The following is a 21,978-nucleotide window of genomic DNA, read 5'->3' as shown; positions in this document are numbered from 1 at the left end:
CACTGTTGACAGAGTTGGGGGATCTTGCAAATGTCTCAGGTAAAAGCAGAAATGCGTTTTTGGAAGGTGCAGAAGCAGCTTTTATTAAACGTGTGTAGTTTTGAAGTATTTGCTGGGATTCATTGGCAGAGGATAAATGGGCATATATAATGAACTGGGTTCCTCTCTACTTTAAACAAATTAAGCAGCGTGCAGGAGATTTCTGAAACTCGACCGTAAGGGTGTATTGCACTTACTAGAATTAATTAACCTGAAAATACATAATTTACTCATACGGGCTTTGCAAGGCTAGCATGTAGCTGTGATCTGTCATGCACCTGAAGCCTGCAGGAGGAGCAGCAAGCACCCGCAGTGCACATGGTGCCTAGTGCTGAGCTTTGCTAGAGGAGAGCAGCCAAGCCTCGGCTGTTGACACAGTTAAGCCTGAGCTTTTCATTTTCCTGCTTCAGTTTTTCAGGTCCCATGGGTGTGCATGTGTCAGGTGCTTGGTCCTCCCTGGGCAGGAAGGATGTTTGGATGAGGGGGGATCATGCTAGAAACTGGGTGTCTTAAATATCCAGCTTGTGTGTGTGCTGGAAGCAGTAGACAGCACAGGTTAAGGGCTGTGTGAAGGGAGATTTATTTCTTTGCACTCAATTTTTCCACTAATATCCTGAGCTAGAGGCAGGACTCAGAGCCACTCCTGATACTAAGTTGATTGCATGACATTAAATAACAGTGCCTATCTGCAGAATGTGAATATAGTGAAAGCCTTTCTGGTCCTTTAGCCTCATGTTTGTGATCATAGTTAACAAGCTTATAATTTTCAGATTGTGAACGTGAAAGCAGTTTCAGATGCCTGAACAATGAAAGAGTCCCCTGGCTCTTTCCCAGGCAGGGGAACTTACATGTATTTGTTACTGGATTGTCAAAAGGGTTTTCTCTACCATCCCAGTATCCTACTTTCTGCAGGAGAAAGGGAAAAGACCAGCCTGAGTAAGGTTTAAATCCTCACAAGTGTCACATGAAGAAGTAGAGGGAAGCTGAAGTAAATGAGGTCCTGGGTCTTGCTGCGGGTTTGTGAGCGATGCACGGCGAGTGGAGAGATGCTGCTGAGAGCACGGCACGGAGCGGCAGCATCTCTTTTATCAGCAGCTGTGCCTTCACAGTCCCAAGCCCAGTAGCCTTGTTGGCTGTGATGATAACTGTAACGGATGGTACAGCTATTTTTCATCAAATGCTTGTTAGTCAATTTATTAGATTCCTAATATACTAATGCACTCATTTGGCAGGCGTCTCAGCAAACGAGACTTGCAGTGGAGTGTACTCATTCAAAGTCACGGTAACTCGCAGGTTGCTGATTTCTCATCAGCACTCAGAAGATAATTTGCAAATGTGCCATTTATCATTATGCGCTTTGTAGAAGCAGATCTCATGAATGGGATAAGCAGATGAGAGTCTAATATTGAACATTTCCTTTCCAAACACCATTACCAGCTTCTACAGTATTATGTTTTATATATATTGCGAATACTACACCTAAATGTGTGCCTGAGTTTGAGTGTGCTCGTGAAATAGCTGGGGATATGGTTTTTTAAGGATGGCTAATGGACTCATTGATCCCTCTGCTGAGGAACATGGAGTTGGAGTAGATTAGACATTGTCTGGTGAAAGAATTAAGGCTTTTATTTGTAACAGTTTAAGAAGTGATGGGCATATGTGGACTTTTCACCATAAAAAGCCACCACTAACTTTCCAGATTTCCTTTACTCACTGGAAATATAATCATCCATGAAAAGCCACCGGTAAAGCCAACAAAAGGATTATTCAGAGGCTGGATGGTAAGGGTTGTGTGGGAGGCGGTTGCCAAAGGACTGCTTTTCTTCCACAGCCAGGACTACTTGCTGTATGGATGCTCTGACCTGTGCTGCTGTTTGCCACTGCATTTGACTTTGTGGTGGTGACTGCTTTTTATTCACCTGTTCACTTCTACTGGGAAGAACTTTAAAGTCACAATAGCCGTGAGATCAGTCTGAAAATGCAATTCCTGTCTCCTCTTGTGACATTCAGAGTGGAAGCCCTGCATACAAATCATCGCTACTTATTTTTTCGTCTGCAGATGTGATTGTATTAAAAGAAAGGTGTGACAAGGAGCCTGGCGTAGGAAGGAGCCCTTCTGCCAAATCGCTCTGTGTTTAGCACTGCTGCGAGTGTAACAGCAGCGCTCTACCGCTGCTCTCCAGCAGAGCCAGGAAACCATGCAAAGATATTGATAATTGATTCCATTTTATATAAGTTAAAAACCAGCTTTTCCCTCCTAGTGTGAAGGTAATGGGTTTTGTCTGTAGAAAGATAATAATCCTATGAACCATTTCTACGCCCTCTATTAAAGAATAGTACAGCTTGCACTTGAACATAATGCCCATGTCAGCTCAGCTTTTTAGATATTCATCTTAAAAGAATCTTCAAGGACTGGAAAGAGATCTTCCTGAGACACTGAGTTAAGTTTGAGGAACTTAAAAAGTCATGAAGATCCTGTCAATTAATGTGTTTATTCTTATACATCTACTCTGGGAAAAGCATCTTCAAACATGAAAGCTGTTTTCTTTCGATTAAAAAGTTGTCATTGCATTTAGTTTCTGTAGATAATGCAGAGGGGATTTTTTTTTTCCTTACCATACTGAGGTATAAATACATCTTTTTTCTTCTTACCGATTTCTTCCCAGGAATCTTCATTTATTGCAAGAAAAAAAAAAAAGAAAAAAAAAAAGAAAAAATAATAATAGAAAGAAAAAAAAAAAAGGAAGGAAAAAGAGAGCTAAATTGAAACCTTGCTGCCAAATTTGTATGCAGGGGATGACTTGATTTATAAGCTTAGGTAATTTCATTTTTGTTCGCACTCCTTCAATTGAAAGGCTCCCACAAACAGTGTTACAGCACTGAAGGGAAGAGATGGGGAAATTTATCAAGCTATTTATCAAATTATTTTCACAGTCTGTCAAAGTCATAAGCATGCTGGAAAAGAAACATAAAGAGTGTGTTCAAACAGAAAGGCATGTCTGAGTGAGCAGCCGGACTGCGGGCTACCTTGCCAGCATAGCTGAAGAGCAAAGAAACAGCCAAAGAGATGGCATCTGCCCTGAAACTCCATCCTGGCATGAGCAGTATTAGATACTTATTTGATGGATGAGAAAATAGAATAGAAAACATTATGAAACAGAAGGAGGGATGGGAGTGAAGGGGATAGATTTTCCCCCTCTTTAGGTGGCCCGTGAACCTCCGTTGAGGTTTTTTACCAACGGGGCTGGTGTGGAATCTAAATGGGGCACAACCTTGGCAGGGGAGGGAATTGCATCCTGAGACAGGACACTGCACTTACACTGCCCTGGTGTTTGCAGCCTTGATAGTGGGTCTTGGGAGACAACGCTGAGAAAGCAGGAAAAAAAAATAAACAGAAAAACAACTGAGATAGAAGAAACCAGTCTAGTAAGAAATCTTTAATTTCTAATGAGCTTTAAAGGGTTTGAGAGAATTGATTTTTTTTAACAAACCAGTTCAAGTACATGCCTTCAGATTATAAAAGTACCTGAAATTGCTTAGAATATCAACATGCATAGCTTGTTCGTATTTACATATATTTACATAGGAAAACAAGAGAAAGATCTACAGTTATTTACAGTCTACATAGGAGAAGAGAAAGGCAGCATAATTGTATTTCCTAAAATACAGTAGTTGAATAGTCAGCACATGCATATTAAGATATATTTGCATGATAGAACGCAAATGTTTTAAGACCTTTTTAACTCCCTATGCTAAGGTATAGCATAATAAAGGTAATTTTTTTGTTTTGTTTTGTTTTGTTTCTAGTCTATTTGCATCAAGTGCTTTAAAATGTTCACTAACACAGCGGCAGCATTATTTACCCTGGCAATTAAAGCAACAGTACACACGATAATTTCCTACTAACTAGCAACAAGCTGCTGGTGAATGAAATATCTATTGTTTCTCATTATCCATCGACCAACATACAGGGATCTCTCCTTGTAAAGGCAGTGCCTAAGCTATCACCATTAATTATAGAAGTAATATAAATGAGACTCTACAGTATGTACTAAATGAAATATTAACAAGGCTAGTGTCTTTGAGCCTGAAAGATGCACTAACAGGGCACACTTTACAGCAGGCTATCTATGAAAATCACACATACATAATACAGGAGTGCCTGGCTTACAGCTCTAAGCCTAGACGTTAGAGGCCTGTTTACTAGATCTGTATTATTGCAAAATACATTCCCTTAATTAGTTTCTGGAAGACAGAGTTGGTAGTTAATTTTTTTTACCATGATATGTCCCCATCATCACACCCTGTGGTTTCTGAATGCATTGTATTACTGAATTTCTTGTGTGTGTATGTATCAACAGATGAAAAACAGTTTTTATCTTTAACACCTAAACAAACAGCTTGTCAAATATTTGTCCCAAAAGGTCACTTGCTTAAAAAGCATTGCATTTTGTGGGGTTGTTTCACTCATATCTAAAATCAAAGTCAGTCTAAAAAATTATCTATGCAATGAAGAAGGAAGCACAATGTCAGTATTGTGATGGCATTCATTACAATACTGCATATGAAGAGAGTCTAAATTTTGACTAGTAGTAGTATTAAAAAGCTATATAAATATATACATCATATACAGTACTGTTTGTGTACATACATTTATATAAAGTATCTATATAATTAAAGTTAGGTACAGCAAAAACAAAGCATTTCAAGTTAGCAGAAGTTAATAACAGAAGTGATTTCAACAAATTTCTCATTTACATATGTCCAAACACCAGCCGACCCTATTCTGTTGACTGAGTTACAGCAGCATATCTAATCTGGCTTTTTGGCAGGGGATGTTTATTGTCAACAACCTGCTTGCCCTACTCTTTAAGTTACGCTTGCCCTGAAGAACATGGGCTCAGCTGGTAGAATATGCATTTCAGGATGATTTCCAGTATCCTGAATAGGGTTTCCGTTTTTGGCATGTTGGGAGTTGTGTTTGTATAAATGTACATCACAAAATCTCAATCACTGAGCAGGGATTTACAGCTCCTGATGGTGCTGCTGTGATGCCCAAGGGGACTGACTCCCTCTTGCCTTCTGTTCGCTCCTTGTTCAGCCAACCAGGGTTGGCACACGGGGCAGAGGACAAGCAAGGGACAACAGCCTGATCACAGCCTTATCCTGTTGCATTCTGAAATAAACACCGAAAATTTCCCTCAGGGATGTTTCCCAAACTTAGACTTGAAGAGAAGCATGCACTACCACACCACTGCTCCGTACTATCCTGTACATCGTGGTATAGTGAGAGCAGCAGTGCTGGATGGTAGCAATTTGCATGCAGTGTTCAAAACCGACACTTCAGTGGAGTGATGATGTTTAAAAAGTGTAAATCAGGTGTGAACGGGAGTTCAGTAGGCAGCAGAAGAAAATTCAGAAGTGATCTGAGAGGAAATGTGATGTCGGTAAAAGGCCAGAGTGAGCAGCCTGTGGGCGTGCTGCTGCTCTTGCCGTTGAAATGCTGGTCGAGCAAGGTAAAGACACATGCTTCATTACAGTTTTTGAAGCTTAAGATGGCTCTGTGTCAGGCTTGAAAGAATTTCAGAAACTAATTGTGGACTTCAACACAGAAAAAGAAAAGAATTGGGTGTTGGTAGGACCCAACTCCCTTCCAGGTGCTGCAAAAAGAGCAGTAGTGTTGCATAGACACAGGTGTCTGAGGCTGTGTTAAATGTTGGATGTTTTTATCTGAGATGTCTATGAGAGGCTAGAAAATATGATTCCAGACCTGTGGGAAATGTGTGCCATTCTGGAGTACAGCTGTAGAGCATGCAGGATTTCCCAAGGCAGATGTTGTAAGATCCCTGTATTAGGGGAATCCCACCCCTGGTATGCCATGATTACTCTTTCTAGGATATGCAAAGTGTGGGAGAGACGAACTAATGGATCTCCTTTTGAAGGGAGCATCTAAAGCATCCATTTACGGAGACCCCCGTGGTGCTTTGGCTAATAAGAATGCTACCAAGTTCTCAGTGAGCTGGACCAAAACAAACAAGTAGAGAGGAAAGAGACCAGAATGGAGCCTGGTGTAGCAGACATCTTCACACGTTAAAGAAGGGAGCTTATACAATAGAGAAAAATAAGCATGATTTCAAAAGGTACTTACATTTTTATCAGCTATTTTTCCAACCTTGTTCTAAATCTTCTAAGCATTTTAACAACGGTTTATAATACAACACTATACTTACACAGTGCTTTTCAGCAGTAGATGTGGAAGCACGCCATAAATGTTAACTAGTCCTCACAACACCCCTGTGAGGTGGGTAAATCTTAGTACTCTCCCCATCTTACTGATGGGAAAAGTGAGGTACGTGGAGTTGAAGTGACTTTTCCAAGTTGACTCCAGAAGTAAAGGTCAAAATAAGAAAACCAGCCCAGTGCTCCTTCCTGCCTGGATGTCCTGTGTTGTATTTTTTTTTTTCCTGTGGAGTGATTGCAGACGATCTGTTTGACACTGTTGGAGGATAGAAGTTTTCAAGCACTATCATTGCCATAATTGAGAACATATGGGGTGTTGCATAACACAAACAACATGGTGCAGTATCAAAATACATTTATTACAATGGACACATTTTCTTTTGCAAAGTTAAAACCCAGAATGTGAGTTAAATATAGCTGCATATATTGAATAGTTTAAATAATCACTAGGTCTTAATGCCTCAGCAGTTGAAAACAAATCCTCTTTCGTGAACTACTGCAGTTTCCTTACTCAAAGAATATAGCACATTTATCTTCTATAATGTATGTAAAGAATACTGTAAATGCATAAAGGTCTTAATGACGCTAAGAAAAGTTACAGCTTGAAACCAACTATGCTTTGTAAGTAGAGAAGTTGTTAGAGTTTTGAGTCTTTGTAGTTGAGAATTAATTGAAAAAGAAATACATCAGAGAAAAAAAAAAAACAAAAAAAAAACAAAAACAGACCTTATAGATTTGGGTTTATCCGTTGTATTATCTTCTAAGAGACGTTTTGCTGGTTTAAATGTGGTGATGGGGGAAGGGGAGGTGGTTGAGAATCTCTGGTTTAGATGTGGTTCGGTGAGACCTTTCAAAAGACTGCAATTACAGAGTCAGTTCAGGTCATGTTTTCCTGCTGGCACTTGGGTGGAGAAGGGACTTGAAGTTAACTGAGCCTGATTTATTTATTGAATCATATTTGGCAGTTCCAAAGTTGTATATTTATTTTTTTTTTAGTTGCAGTTATGATTTTAGTTTGTCGTACTCACCCAAAGGAGCAAAGGCAGAGATCAGTTTCGTATTTCTGGGCTGAAAAAGCAATTAGGGAATCCTATTTTCTTACAGGAGGATAGCGCATATATATTGCGAGCGTTACTCAGAAGATAATAATGCATCCAGGATTGCTCTGAGTAAGACGACTGCAGCAGGAAGGATTTTTCTGTAATCTCCTGTGCAAGGCTAGAACTCGTTCACTGCCTTGTACGGAGGGTAGCTGCCCCTCGCAGCTCTGAGATACCGGCTAGGAAACTGAGTAAGTAACACTTGGCATTGAGAAGCCGGTCCCTCTACTACAACAGTTGAACGAGGACATAAGGATTTTAGACTTAGTAGTGTTTTTCTGAAGGTAGCTTGATGGGAGAAAGTATAGACTCAGCTCATCTGTAGAAACATTTTAACATTACTGAGAAAGGAATAAGTATATTTGCAGAACAACTGCACCAAATCCCAGCTGTGGCTTGCTGCACATCCCAAATGGAAACATCTGTATTCGGAGTGTGGTTTACTTCCAGGAGGCCAGCCAAGGTCAGCTGCCAAGATGCTGGTGGCAGGAGGCACCACACTGCACCAGGCGCCGGTGGCAAGCAGCAGAGAGGCACAAGCCACAGGCAACCACAGATCTGTGTCGGAGGAGGTGGTGGACCTGAGCTGGTTGACACCGGGTGAAGATGAGGCTCGAGGAGCAGAGAACTTCAGCTGCAATTTTAGAGTTTGGCATTGGCAACTTGCTCCATCTCGTTTGCTTTTCCAAGATTGTCTATTTCACACCAAATTGGTAAATGAGCATGGCTGATGCCAGCTGGTGAACTGAAACTCCCGCTCTCATGGAGTGGATCTGGACTTTTTGGAGGGCTTTTCAGAGGCACAGCGAAGGAGTGGGAGACCCTGTTTGTGTTATGGTCTGTAATATGAGTGTGCTCCCCCATCTTCACTCCGCTGTGCAGTAAGTGATTCCACTAAAAGTGATCTGTTCACAATGCAGTTGCGTCGAGCTAGTATTTTTGTGCTAGGGATGTGTTTGCTTTGTCTAATGGTCCTGGGATGAATAACAGGAAGAGCCTGAAGAGTTTTAAGGAAGCAGTTGCCTTTTTGTTTCACTTGGGCTGCTTGCTTTGAATCTAGACCTTGTCACAAATGCTCGCCTCTCTTGTCATTGTGAATTCACCTCCTTCCACTGGCCATCTTTTAAAATGTGCTGCACTAAACTTAACCTCAGGCTACTGAGATAACTTGCCTTAATACTTAATTTTTCATCATAAAATGAATAAATAAATAAATAAATAAATAACTTTTTCAGGGAAGCTGATTCCATCTCGCTGGTAGGCAATGTCACATGCTATCTGTATGCCCTTAACAGAGTTTAGAGTGGATCTTATTCATTTGTAGTTGATATGTATACAGATAATTTATGGCTTTGTTTCTATTATTTATATACTTCATACATAAACCTGCTTCAGAACAAGAATCTAATTTTAGAAAGTAAACATGCATTTGAAAGTAGAGAAATTTGAAAACTAAACATTAACTGTGTAATATGTTTTCTTATCAGGTACATAAATGGTATCTTAGAATACTAACGGATGCATTACATATATTAATGAGGGTTTTACCGTACGCTGTATATCAGGAACCCCTTTTCTTTTACTGTTAAGATGTTCAATATTAATTTGTATTCAGTGCCATCAGCTACAAATTGATAGCTCACAGTTATGAGATAAATGCCTATGAACTAGTAGCTAGCTACTTAGTATTTTTATCTCAACAAAGGATTTTGGAAGGATGGACAATTTAGATCTTTCAGCCTCAACTATAAATAAACAGCAACTGCTTTATAAATCCCACCCTGCTGCAGTTTAAGATTGTATTACAAAACTGACAAATGATTTGCGAAGGAGAATGATGAACCCTTATTACTAAGACACTCTTCAACTTAATCCAAAACAAGATTCCCGGGTAATTTTACGTACACTGGAAAGATTGATAGCGTGGTGCTTGCCTAGCAGCTTTCAAATGTTTGCCTGGATCGGAAATGGCATTGAGGCATGATTAAAGATTCAGTTGGGCTTCTCACAAATTCTTTATCCTGTGTATTCATCATTCCAACTCGCTGCCTTTGTTGCAGGTTAAGGAAGGCTGACCCCCAGCCCTGGCGATTAGCACCATATACAACTGACGGACGTATGGAAAAAAAATGTTTAGGTTGCCCAGAGCTTTTAGCATTGTTTATCAGTTTAAATTGTTGGGAGCGGGGGCGTTAATCACAATAGATCAGGGAGAGCCTGTGACAACTGACAAGCTCATTGTTTAAGACATTTTTTAACGAAGTTGTTAACATTAATTCTTTTATATAGTACTCTAATCTTCTTCAAATTATGTTCTGACATGGCACAAACCGCTTGTCATTGAAAGTCATTCAACAGTGATTAAAGTGCTCTTTTTATCGGTTTAAGAATGTTTCATCTTGTATCAGCAGTATGGAATTGTTTACTAATTAGATTCCCTAATATCCTCTGCTGTTGTATGCTGATGATATGTGAACAGGAAAGCTGATGAGCAAAAAATTAAAACTTGTTATTAAACAGTCATAAGGCCCAGCATATAAAGATGTCATTCAGAAGATTGTGTTCATAAGGGATAAACGATATTTACTGAGAAACTCAGTGTTCTCACAGCCTGGCTGTGCATGGGGTGGCAGTGCGGGCATTCTGCAGTTATTTGCAGCTCTGGCTCTTCCCAGAGGTTTGTGGCATCTGAGTCAAAGATGAAAAGAAGAAGTTGGTCCCTTGGGGACCTTCCCATTGAGCATGGCCTCTGTGGGCTTGCTGGGTGTCCCGCTTTGGGCAGGAGACTGGGCTGGAGATATCCTGACATCCTGTCTGACCTGACGCGTTATTGAGTCCTTTGATACTCATTCCTCTCTGTCCTTGGGCAAGTCACTTAAGTAGAGATCCTCAAATCTCTGGATGCAACTAGCTCGCATTTACCAAAGGAATTTAGATGCTTAAATGGCTTTGGGAATCTGGGATTTACCTTCTGTTTCATAGTTTTGTCATCATCAAACTCATAGGTTTGATGAGTCCACTTTTTTTCATTCTCTGATATTAAAGCTTTACCCTCTGTCAACAAAGGGATAAATATGACTGCATTTCTCTTAAGTAATAAAAAGGTATTTCTCTGTCAATGATAGAACCATTGAACTTTTTTTTTTTTCCTACCAAAACACCCAACACAATTGAAACATTTAGAAAGACAGAAAGATACACACAGCCAAAAAGCAAATGGCACATTGCTTACATCCAGTCCTCAGCGAAACACTGGAGGCATCACATGATAAAGTGCTTTGGGCTTCCAGCCACATAATCTTTTATCGCTTAAAGTAAATATCCTACACTCACACAGGGAAAACTATTCTCTTCTTTTGGAGTTTAGGCTGTGTCAGTGTTTGAGGTATAAAGCACTGCTGTTATGCTGTAGGATGTCTGCCTGCTCAGAATTTTTAAAATCATCAAATTTGACTCTTTTGAAGAGATAAATTATTATTTGGTTTGGATTTTAAACTGTTCTGATAAACTTTCATTTTATGAATTAACTAATTTTTACTAAAGCTATCCTGAGTTTAGCTTGGCTGGACGGATGCTTTTCAGCAATAGCTTAAGGGCTCTCACTCTGCATTGAGCACGTTAGTTTAATTTTACCTTTCTAATAAAAGTCCAGTTGAATTGCTTGCAAAAACTAATAATAACACTCTTCAGGGGCTTTGAATCATTCTAAACTGCTGAATACAGTGATCATACCTGTGCTGTGAAGCTTTATAAGATAGTTCAAATGAGCATAACAATTTGATTGTTCTCTGTTAATATTATTTTTAGTAGAACGCTCTTGCATTTCTTCTCCTGCTTGTTGATACTTTCTCTTTTTTAAAATGATATTGATTTAATAAGAGGATTACTAACTTTAAAAATATTTTGGTCTGGTGGTAAATTTATGCCTTTCAACATTCTTAATACAGACAGGTTTGGTTTACCTTGTTATAGGAGATCATTTCTAAGCCGTGGAGTCATCATTATCAGTTTAATCCCATCTTCTGAGGAAAATGCATATCTTGCAAACAAATGTGCCTTTCTTTACAGTTACAAAATCAAGAAGCATCAATTAAGGAGAATTGGAGCTTTTTAGAATGGTTGCTGCCCTTGAAGGATAAGAATGCAAAACAGAGGTCTTTTGCAGGTTGACCCCCTAACAGCACCCTGAGTTTTCCTTTTTGTGACACTGAAAGGCTGGAGAAAACAAAAACAGAACTGGAGGAAAATCATGAGAGGTTGAAGCTTATTCACTTTCCCCATTAAATTATCCTAATGTGGCAACATCCAATTTCTCTTCGTTTACTTTTTCTATCATAGTTGGCAGCCTCTTTATTCTGATTCCTATCAGCTCATAATTAGTTACCACAGAAAGGACTAAGATGCACATAAATAATCATAAGATGCCAGATAAACTATATCGGTTTTAAATTAGCACTGCACTGTGTGCAGTGTCTTGCTACGTGCTCTCACCTATTATTTTTAATTATAGTTCACAAAGAAAAACAGCTTCTTGCCCTCTTTGCAGCTCTACTGGCACTGTGCTTTCAGTCCAGGCCTTGGAGTACCCCATCCCCTGGGGCGTACCCATCACTGCCTGAACCTTGTGCCCTCCAGCTCCAGGTTTCTGTCAGAGAAATTCAGAGAAATCCATTCTTCCTGTTTGAACATAAGTTCAGCTGGTATTTAAAAAAAAAAAAAATGGAAGAAGAAAGAAAAAAAGAATCTCTGCTCCACGAAAGCCTCTAATCTACCTGCTCCATTTCTTAAAGCATTATAAGACACGAGAAATGGTTGTTACAGAACAAAAAAAAAAAAAAAACAAAAAAAAAAAACCCCACTGGAAAGCCTCGTGTCTCTGCAAAATCAGCCTTCTCTGCCTGCAGCAGGTAAACATTCTTGCGAGGCAATGGTGACAACTGCAACAGTGAAACTGTTGATCAAAGATATACTGGCAGGTTTGGCACAAATCCCGATTGCACTTTGCATTATAGGTCTTAATTGGAGTGCCCAGGTTAATTTTGTACGAGAGGCTTAAAAAACCCAACCAAACAAAATGCATATATGTGTCAGTCTGCACTGCTTATCAAGGTTAGGAAGTGATAGGTGCTCAAGGTGTATGGTGTTTTCTAAGTTAGAAGGGAAAAGCAGGATGTTTTTAGGTGCTGCCTTTAAACCTGGCTCACCTTTTCTGTTTTCAAGTGCTAGTGGGGAGACCCTCCTGGCACTGACTCAACGTTTTCTTGAAAAGGGGCAAATGAACAGGACCAATTTCTAGACCATCTTTTCCTTTTCTTTTGCTCCAAGAGGAAATGAAAAGAAAAAAGCTCCTCATTAAGCTGTTTAGCAAATAAGTGGCCAGCAGGCAGGGAGGCAGCATCTTCAGCAGAGTTTTAGCTGCGATGCATTCACCAGTGCTCTCCTGAGACGCACAGCTCCGATGGACAGCAGCCAAAACGACAAAGATAAAAATCTATCCGTGTATTTATGCATGTATTCACGTAGTTTTTATCTTTCTTTCTTTCTTTCTTTTTCTTTTTTTTTCTTTTCCTCTTTCTTTTTTTAATTTCAGCAACAAGGAGCTGCCACAACCGTCTACTGCGCCACGGCCGCCGAGCTGGAGGGCCTGGGTGGGATGTACTTCAACAACTGCTGCCGCTGCCTGCCGTCGCCGGAGGCTCGGAACGATGCGACGGCCGCAGCCCTGTGGGAGCTGAGCGAGAGGCTGATCCAAGAGCGAATTGGCAGGCGGTCCCCGTGACGGCAGGGATCAAAACACACTGCGTGCGTGCACGCTCGGAAACTGCCAGCGCTGGAGCCTGTCCAATCTTATCATCTAGAGGGTTTCCATGTACCTCAGATACAGATTAACTAGTGTTAAATGAAATAATAGCAGTCACAACATAGTGAAAAATGTTAAGTACTAATGGGAAATGGGGAATACGACGGGTTAAAGGGACAATGCGGCTTCCTGGGGCTTAGTTAGTCGTGCTTTTCCTTCTTTTGATTGTAGCCAATTCAAAGTGTAACCTAAGCAGGCATCTTTTATGTTATTTCAGAAAAGCAATGCTGCAGATATTTTCTGTTGTTTTGATTAATGGGTAGGTATGTAGCCCAATATGGGATTTCCTCTTTATTTTGATAATTACTGTCTGTTAGGCTTTAGGTATCGATCGGGAGATGGTAGTCTTGTTGATTCCTTTTCCCTACAAGAATTTTATTGGGTGTGGCAAATAAAAAGATTATTAAGGAAAGAAATCTTTCCTGCCCTTGACTGCTGGCTGCAAATACATCTGAGCTATCTAGAAAAAGAAAGTGCAAGTAGACATCTGAACAGAAATGGCGAAAATCACAGCTAATTAAATATTTGTTTTGTCTTAAAAGATTACAATAAAAGATATGTTGTAAACCATTCCCTAAATACCATAAAGTTAGCAAAGATGATGTCTCCTAAAGAACACACAGGGTGTAATCAGGGGTTTAAGTGGTATTTCCATCCATTTCTCAGTTCACAGTTTTAAGGAGTTTTTTTTTTTTTTTTTCTTGGAAAATTCACAGTTTCTCAGTTCTCCTGATACTGTATCCCAATCCAAATCTCTCTATTTTTCTTTCAATTTAAATTTAATAAAACAACATGCTTCCTTGAATATTGTCACCTGAAGAGAAAGTTTTTGTCTCATTTCTGCAAATGTCTTAGTTCATTTATTAATTTTTTTTAGAAAAGAAAACTTGAGGAAAAATAAAGAGCTTCTTGTTGATACCAAGAAAACGCTGTTCTTTTTTTTCTTGTTTCTTTCTGAGTTCATTTTTTTTTTATTTTGTGCTTTGTAGCTGTCTTCATGCCGGAACGTTGTCCTAAGCCATCACCAGTCCAGCATCACATTTTCTGCAGACAGAATATAAATAAATAGAAGGAAACATTGTTAATAGAAGCTTATTTGACCCCCTTATTGTATGATTTACTGCTAACAGTCTGCCTTCCACAATTTGTCTTGTCTGGAGTCAGCTGCTGAATAGGTGTCCCAATTGAGGCATGCAGTCACCTGGCAGGAGGAACCACCACATCCTCCCATTGCAATCCCCACTACATTTACGTGAGGAATTAGGGTAGTGTGACGTTAATTAGGGAAGTATAACAGCTGTACTTCATGGTCATATAGTGTTGTGACTCCTCTATTTTTTATTGTGTGTGTGTGTGTGTGTATTTACAGCTAATCTGAGTTTAGTGGGAGCTCTCCTTACGTAGGCACTGTTTGGCCCCCTGTGCACATGAGGGTGGGGATTGGGGCAGGCTCTATCTGTGAAATTAAATCAAACCCCTTGGATTACCTGGAGTTTGTCTGGAATGACAAAATGATTAACATCTGTCACCTGTGCAACAGCCTTCTCAAACGCATTATTTGTCCTTTTTGCAGAAAAAAAGGAGAATTACATTCATATACTAGTACAGCCAGCCCAGGACAGCAGAGCTTTGCACCAGCACCTGCCATTGTCAGATCAAGAATAAGTGGTCCTTAAACAACACCATGAGCCCTGCACCATGCCTCCCCACACATTTAAGGCCCCGGCCTTATGCTTCATTTAGGCAAACATTCATAACTAATAGTGAACACCCTGTCATTCCTTATTGCTGAAATGTTGCCTGCTTTTGTGAGAAGTCAGTAGTTAAAGAGATTGCCCACCTACCTTCAAAGAGGAGCTGGGAGATATTTTTCCTCCAAACGTGGTTCCCTCATTCAGTGTTATGAGGGAAAAGCATTTTTAATGTTGGCATAGTTTTGCATTAGTATGAAAGTAAGCTGCCCTGCGACGTTGCTGAGTTGATCAGGTTCCATTGCTTCCTTGTTCTGGTTAATAAATATTTACTGACTGTAGTGTATTACTCCATCTAGAACTGAACTGTCACCATTTTCTCCAATTCAGATTAAAAACAAAACAAAACAAAAAACTCTCATGCACTCTTTCGTTCTCTCATTCCCTTCCTTTTTCTTTCTCCTATTTTTTTTCTCTCCCCTTCTCTGTTCTGTCTCTCATCTCCCACATTGAGAGAGCCAGCATGAAAAAAAACTTGTTTTTCTTTTTTTTTCTTTTTTCATTTTCACTCCAAATAAAAAACGGCACAAAGCTGCAGCGCATTTGCTTCTATTAGAAACACTTGTGAAAATAATTTTTCACACACCCTCAGCTTGGTTTCAGCACAAGAGGGATGTGCAGGACATTAAAAAGGAAAAGCGATTGAAAAGAAACAGACTCCAAAACCTCCATTTTAATATCCTAGATGTGCCTAAGTCATTGGCTTTCAAATATATTTTGGTGTAAAATTTGGCACATTTACAGCCAGTCAGATTTATTTATTTGACTGGCTTACATTTTTCCAGTTGATTTACCTGAGGCAATGTCTGCGTGAATTACTCCACAACGCATTGACTCCACTGTTCATTAAAGGTAGTTAAGTGATCCTGTGTCTAATATTAAAGCAAACCCCATTAACCTTAACTAGTATCATACCAGCAAAACAAAAAGAACTGAATAAAGCAAAATAGATCATGTGTTATAGTTCTTGGAAAAGATCCAGCAAACTTGCATCAAGCTCCTAATAGTCCTAACAAGCACTTGCTAGTTATTCTCATAAAAATAGAAGGAGAGTGGATAGGGGCTCTGTCACTGATGGACCATCTTGTCCATGGTCTGCCCCTAAAGTGCATGACTGATGGGACTTTTACATGCAAAACTGGATAGAAAGGGACCTGCAAACAACCATGCCAAGTGTTTACCTTTTTTTTTTTTTTTTTTTTTTCATTTTCTTTTGGCATCTGGAAGACGAATTTCAGATATTCTCAGATCAGGTAGGTATTTTTATTAGAAAAAGTCTTTCCAGCAACACTGCAATAATTTGACTTATATCAAGGTTGAATAACTCCTTGTCAGGTGTTAAGCTCATGACCTTTCAAGCCAAACACACTTATACTAACCAGTTTACCATTGGAATGATCAATATCTTGTAAGTGAGAAAGTCTAGACAGATCTTATTTTGTCCTTTGGTATCACTTGTGGCTTTGGAATTGATCATTATATGTGGCTGGGGAAAAAATGCCTATACATTTCATGCTCCGTATTTATCTTGACAAGGTTCTCTAGGATTATATTTTCATAATCTGAATGGCAGTGGAACAGCTGCTCAAACTGTGCAAGCCCTTCTTATCAGGCTGAATTTAAGCTAGGGTAATTACTTTCTCTCCTTATGTATTTCTTTTTTAAACAAGCATGTATTATACATTAAAAAGTATGGTTAAGGGTGGCAGGGGGGCATTCTGAGAGGTTTGGAAAATGCTGCTAAAATCTGACATATTTCTTTCCATACAGAGTGGCTGATTCAGGTTTGTATTTTATTCTAGATGTGAGCCCATGGCTGAGGGTGCACAGTCCCCAGAGCAGGATCCCCACCTATGCAGGGTATACATCGCTTTATTTACAAACCCTTTAGAGTCAAGATGTCCTTAGTCTGGAGGCAGTTTAGGAAAACCAGACGAGCAGTTGGTAATGCCAATGCCTTGTAGTTTGGTGGAAGTTTTCTTCCAGAGAGATCACAAATGTCTTTTCCTCCTTGTTTCCTAAGCAGCTGGGTTGATGCCCTCAGACTTTTGAATCTGTGGCTGGATTTCAGCACAATTTTGCCAAGGGGTAAAGGCCACAAAGACAATCAGCTGGAGCCCACCACACATCCAAGTGGCCCACCTGAAACTCACCCAGAGGTGGATATACCAATCTTCTCTTTCACCCCAAAAAAAGAACAGACCCAAACACAAGACCAATCCTATTCACATGGCTTTTCCATCCTGCAAAACTTTAGTACCAGGCTGTGGCAGAATGGGACAGCATGTACAGAGCAGAACACCCAGCAAACACACTACCAGCTGCATCCTTCGACCTGTCCTGTTGGGGAGAGGCTGGCAAAGGCCAGCCCTAGCCCTGCGGAAGCAGCCGAGCCTCAGCCAGGTGCACAGCCCCTGCAGTGGCAGGGAGCTGTGCCAAAGACAGGCACTAAGGCTGCCTGTGTGATGTGGTGATGGAAGGGCTTGAAATACGGCAGCCAGCTGCGCGGCTGCTCGCTCATGTCCTTCGCTGTGGGACAGAGGCAACAGGAAAACAGGGACGTATCTCAGAGAGAAAGGATATGCTGCCTCTCTGCTGATTTTTTTACAGCACTAACTCTGTTATTTAGTAGATGCCTGCTCTGTGCTGTGCGTTTCCTTCTCTCCCCCCACCCCTGTTGCATTTGCAGAGTACTTTCCAACGGGTGTTTGGTGAATTAGCTCCATGCTTTAAAAGAGAAGATTGCTCTGGCAGAGAACAGCATAGTTGTAAAAGTGTCAAGGTGTTATGGATGTCCTGATGATAGAGCCCAGTTGTTATCTGCTGGGTAGTGAGGGAGGATAGCTAATGATGTGCAGCATGTAAACCGTTTGTTGCTCTAATCCATCTCTGTGGAGAGGAGTGAAAAAGAGGGGCAAAATCCTGGGAAAATTACTTGGACAGCTGGAGATAAAGTGTGTACTGATGGAGTCATCCAGAGGTAGCTGTCAACATGAGCTGTGTTTGCATATAATCCAAGCGATGCACAATGATTCCTTTCGGTATGTTTTTTATGGGGTTGGGAGGGGGGGGTTCATGTGTCTGCACACAGACCTTAATTGCTCTCCAGTATCTCTTACCAACTGGGCTCCAGTTTTAAGTGAGGAATGTGATTTTAATCAATTCATGCCTGGGTGGTGGAGAGAAGTACTACAAACAGACCAAAGCAAGACATACGGATCCCTTTGGAGGACCTGAATTAAACGAGAAGCAGTCATTTTATTAATTCTGCTGTGTTTTATAGACATTTTATATGGAACATTACCCATACAACTTCACTATCTAATTAAAAAGGGCTCTTATCAATTTGCTGGGCAGTTGCTTATGCAAAAAAAAAAAAAAAAAAAAAAAAAAAAAAAAAAAAAGAGAGAGAGAGAGAGAAGAAATAACATTTTATATTTATATATATATATATTTATTTTTTTGAACCCCAGCAAGTCATCTACCTTAAGGGGGTACAGAGCATCAAATACCAAATGAGACTGCTCTGGCTGGCAATCATCACCGTTGAAAGAACTGTTATAAAAACTAAACATTAGCCAATACTTTGGGAAGGAGGTTTGCCCTGTGTGCTGTGTTTGTATGGAAACCTTACGCAAGGCTGGTGCAGCATGCAGGATATGTGAGCATGACCTGAACTACAGTGGAGGTGCCTGGTCATGCAGCCACCCTTCTCCTTGTGCTGGCATTATCCTCCAGCAGCAGTGCTTTGAGCAGCTCCCTGCTGTTCCTGGTGGGGACTGGGAAATGCGTACAGGGATCATGGATGTGACCGTGCTGGGAAAGGGAGGCAAATGAAAGCTTTTTTTGTGCCTGTGTCTTGTGTGTGGGCCGTGGGATGCTCAGAGATTTACTGGTCCTGGCTCTGAGAGTCACATCAGCAGGTGAGACCTGGCTCAAAATTATGTTCTGCTTTTTCCAGACAGCCTGAAGGAAGGGGAAAAGCAATGGATATGGGTAGTGCCTTGCTGAATGCAGCCATCTGTGCTTTTCTGCCCCGTTTGTGTGCGGGATGCAGGTGAAGCCATCCCACCCTTGTGCAAAGGTTTCAGTACAAGAAACCGGGCAGTGGGACAGAATAAAAATATCTCCTGAACCCCTGCACCTCAATAAACCCTTGCTTTATGTGGCGTATTGGATTTTACAAGTACGGAGTCTGCTGGGAGCTGTCTGCCGAGCACACAGTTAGCAGTGATTGAACACCAGCGTTTGAGCATTTTGACTTAAATCCACTGTAAACTTCTGAGCGAACTGCTGGCCCGGGCCGGGTCTCTGGTGGGCGGCCGTCAGCCGTGCATCACAGCCCATGCAGCCCACGCAGCGCCCGGCCGGCGGCCGCGGGTCACAGTTCAAAAGAAGCCTGAAACTTCGCTTCAATGGCTCCTGAATTACCTCTCTCCTCCCAGGGAAGGCTTTATTGCTCTGCTTCTCCTCCCCTCCCAGCGCTGAGCTGGCGTGGCTGCAGGAGAGAGGAGCAAGGGAGCCGGTGCTGAGCCCCTCTCCCATGTACCCGGACTACAAACACACCAGGAGTATTTTCCTTCCAGCAAAGCTGCTCCTTTAATCTTTATGAGTAGGAGAAATTCATGCATTACAGAGGCACAAAAATGAGAAGGGAAGGGCGGGTGGGAATAGTTGCATTAGAATTAAGCGCCGTTTTTAATATGACAGCTGTCAGACTTATTGTGAAAAATATGGAGAAAGGCTCCCTTCAGAAATAATAGCGATGCAGCGAGGTTAGTTACAGCACGGTGAGTCCTGTCAACAGCCGCAATTAGAAGCTGTTTACCAGCAAGTGAAATAGCTCTGCAGCACGGGGCTGCACGGACAGCATGTGTTGTTCCAGCCCCAGCCGAGGGCTGCGAGGTAATCCTGCGCTGCCGGGATGGGTCCCCGCAACCACATCACTTTCCTAATGACACTATCGCCCAGCCGGGGATTAAGCGCTGCTTTGCAAGCAGTGAACGGTGTCACCAGGTTTAGGCTGCTAAAACAATTAAAGGGTCAATTTACGGCGCTTTGGTGGGAGGGGGTGATGGGCAGGGGAGGGGGGGGGGACACAGCAGCGGAGCTATGATAACCAAGAGCTGTCAGGGAGCCGTATACTGCAGGGGCAAATATTTCTGTCAGCTCACTATTAGAAGGCATCCTTTGCTGCTGCAATTAAGCAGAGGGTGTCCCAGCTTGCTCATGCCCGTGCTGTCCCCAAACTCCCTTCCGCAGCGCCGCCAGCTGCGGGGCGTTATTTGCAAGCCACCGAGCACTGGTAGTTGCACTCCGACCACAAAATTAATTTCATTTATGCCTTCAGCCAGATTTCAAAGCCGGGCTCTGGAGACATGGAAGAAATTAATTTATTAAAAAGCAATAGCTTGATAATGCACATGATGATAGAATAAATGAATCTGTTCAATATCTTATAAAACAGTTGGCAATCACATAATAGAGCATTCATTGTCAATTTAGTAGCTTGTCTCATTATACTCTGCAAATAGTAGTAAAATGGTGTATTATTCATGAACCAACATGCTTTAATTACTTTTAGTGCACATTTATTTTTTCAAATGTAATATGAGTTAGATTCATCTATAACTGTAACCCAGCTTATGAATCCTGAAGCAGTAACACAGACTGGAAGAGACATTTTATGAGCACAGTAATCAGTTTCTGGGAAGTTTGTAACAATTCTATATGCTACAAAAGCATGTCCTAAAATGCCAGCCTCAGACATCATCCTAAAGTTGGATTATGGATGATAATACTTTAATAAGTATGATATTATTATTATCTGATAATATGATTAGTTGTAATTTTGTGTTTCATCATTTGCTTTTTTTTTTTTTTTTTTTCCCCTACCATAAAGCAAACCCACAAAACTAATATTGTTTGTTTGCTGGCTTTACAAATCAAAATTATTTTGTTACCACTCTCTCCCTTCTTGGCTTTCCCATCCCACACTTTTCACCAGCTTGATTTGCTATGAAGGTCTCACATGCATACAGCCAAGGTCAGTGAAAGTCCACTGCTCTTTTCAATTAAAATGTTTGCAAGGATTTATAAGTAAGAAACTGATCTTGCCTATAATAACAGGTTTCCTAAATTCAGTCTTGCCACTACTAAGTATAATGTTGCAGCACATCGTTGATTTCTATGTACATAGAAAAAAGAGCACTGTAAAATAAGATGACTTAAAAATGCAATTAAAGTGTAAATCTTTACACCCATTAACATTTAGGGTCCATTAGATTACTTTGTCTTTTACAATATTAAATGCTAAGATGTTTTGCTTTTGTTCTATAACAGTATATTCTAGTTCTATTTATAATACAAATGTAATTTAGCTCCCAATAAATCTTGAGTTTAATTGGTTATTAAGTATGTGCTACCATGTCATAAATTTCAACCACAGAATTTCTTTTTCTTACTGTTCATCTCAATGGCATTGTATTCTGGGGTCAGAAACGGGGTTTCACGACGTGGTACAAACCATCACAAATACCTGGCCTGTGCGAGCATCCCCCCAAACGTCAGGGGCACGGCCCTAAAGCTGAGCCCTTTTGTGGGTGCTGTCAGGGTGACAGAGCTGGTTTGCATCCTCCTGGGAGCAAAACACAGCCTGGTGAATGCACACCGGGGCTGCACCCATCGAGGTGAACTGCTACCCCAGCTTTGAGGTCAAATTTCTGCAGGGAATTTACGTGGTGCTGTGCCTAAGGGGAAATGTTTCTGCAGTGCACTCCTGTCTGCAGTGCATTGACTTTCCTTACAGCAAGAGGCACCCGTGTCTGGCCTCGCCATGGGGTCAGTCTCTCCTGGGCAGGAGCTCAGGCTGTGGCCTGACGAACAGCCAGCACTGTAGTTTTGGCGCTGATCAAGGTTGCAGAGGGTATAAATCAAGGCCGGATTTCACCCTCTTGTCCTTGATGTTATCTTCTGCTTTGAAAGATGT

General features: G+C 41.0%; 2 protein-coding genes across 3 annotated transcripts in view; one reads left to right on the top strand and one right to left on the bottom strand.

Moving 5' to 3' along the window:
- The window catches only part of WWOX (WW domain containing oxidoreductase), a 507,143-nt gene extending 493,825 nt beyond the window's left edge, over positions 1-13,318 (top strand). For both annotated transcript variants that reach the window (XM_068693226.1, XM_068693227.1), the window contains one exon: positions 12,970-13,318. In XM_068693226.1, coding sequence (XP_068549327.1) covers positions 12,970-13,158 — 189 coding nt within the window. In that variant the 3' untranslated portion in view covers positions 13,159-13,318. The remainder of the gene's footprint in view (positions 1-12,969) is intronic.
- A 422-nt stretch (positions 13,319-13,740) lies between these two features.
- The window catches only part of MAF (MAF bZIP transcription factor), a 177,064-nt gene continuing 168,826 nt past the window's right edge, over positions 13,741-21,978 (bottom strand). The window contains exon 3 of the mRNA XM_068693233.1: positions 13,741-14,285. The gene's annotated coding sequence lies outside the window, so the exon portion shown is untranslated. The remainder of the gene's footprint in view (positions 14,286-21,978) is intronic.

This window comes from Anas acuta, chromosome 10 (genome assembly GCF_963932015.1).
Source record: "Anas acuta chromosome 10, bAnaAcu1.1, whole genome shotgun sequence".
NCBI classification, from domain to species: domain Eukaryota; kingdom Metazoa; phylum Chordata; class Aves; order Anseriformes; family Anatidae; genus Anas; species Anas acuta.
Note: the sequence above shows the minus strand (reverse complement) of the source record. Positions and strands in the feature narration are given on the sequence as shown.